This window comes from Octopus bimaculoides, chromosome 18 (assembly GCF_001194135.2).
Source record: "Octopus bimaculoides isolate UCB-OBI-ISO-001 chromosome 18, ASM119413v2, whole genome shotgun sequence".
NCBI classification, from domain to species: domain Eukaryota; kingdom Metazoa; phylum Mollusca; class Cephalopoda; order Octopoda; family Octopodidae; genus Octopus; species Octopus bimaculoides.
In genome coordinates this window covers 30,091,081-30,092,120 of record NC_068998.1, presented here as the reverse complement: position 1 = coordinate 30,092,120, position 1,040 = coordinate 30,091,081, and the positions used below count along the sequence as shown (strand labels likewise).

Here is a 1,040-nt window from a genome sequence, read left to right as displayed (position 1 = left end):
CAAACAGGCAAAAATTCAGACCAAACTTCAACAAAAGAGAATGGAACGACCTCGTCAAACTAAGAGAAGATAAAACCATAATGATCAAGGAGGCAGATAAGGGCAACATGGTAGTTCTAATGAACACAAATGATTATTAAAATTTAGTACTATCCCTATTAGGAGATGAGACATACTACGAAAGAGCCCAACATTATAATCAACCAAAAATAATGAATAACCTCAGGACATTACTCAACTCATACCGAGAAGGACTCACAGACAACGAGTACGATTACATCACCAACTTCAAGTGTAAGTCAAGTTTATTCTACGGTATCCCTAAAGTCCACAAAAGCAAAGTAATTAGTGAAGCATGTAAAAAAGCTACTGATGTATTCATCAAAATCCTCTCACCGAAAAATCTAAAACTTAGACCGATAATAGCAGGCCCAGCATGCGAAACTCACCGCCTCAGCAACTTCTTAGACACACATCTAAAACCTTTCCTCAATCACATTAAAAGCTACATAAGAGACGATATAGACATGCTTAACCACCTCCCAAAAACAGTCAATGAAAAAACCCTACTAGTATCCTTCGACGTAGTTAACCTTTATTCAAACATCCCCCACATCTTAGGAATAGAAACGATCACTTTCTGGCTAAACAACTACTCCTTTGAACTACCAACTCGCTTAAATAAAGAGCTTGTTATAGAAGAACTAAGATTTATATTACAAAACAATTACTTCATATTTAATAATAATTATTACAGACAAAGATCAGGAACAGCCATGGGTACGCGTACTGCACCTTCTTTCACTAACCTAGTAATGGGTTACATCGAAATAATTCTTTACAAGAAAAATATGGGAACTCTTTCTCCAACTATATCCAGAACAATTGGAAAAGATATCTGGATGACTGCTTCATCCTCTGGGAGGAAAGCATAGAAAAACTTGAGAATTTAAAATGATACTAAATGGAATAAATGAAAACATCAAATTTACGATGGAATATAACCAGGAAAAACTACCATTTTTAGATATCCTCATTAA

General features: G+C 35.1%; 1 protein-coding gene across 1 annotated transcript; it reads left to right on the top strand.

Moving 5' to 3' along the window:
* Positions 1-212: 212 nt before the first annotated feature.
* LOC106875729 (uncharacterized) lies at positions 213-935 on the top strand. Its single transcript, XM_014923975.1, has one exon. It carries the CDS (start codon positions 213-215, stop codon positions 933-935), a length of 723 nt encoding a protein of 240 aa, XP_014779461.1.
* Positions 936-1,040: the final 105 nt, after the last annotated feature.

Bases quoted from the DNA above. Each gene is read 5' to 3' on its own strand.
- LOC106875729 (XM_014923975.1), top strand. From the start codon at position 213: ATGAATAACCTCAGGACATTACTCAACTCATACCGAGAAGGACTCACA.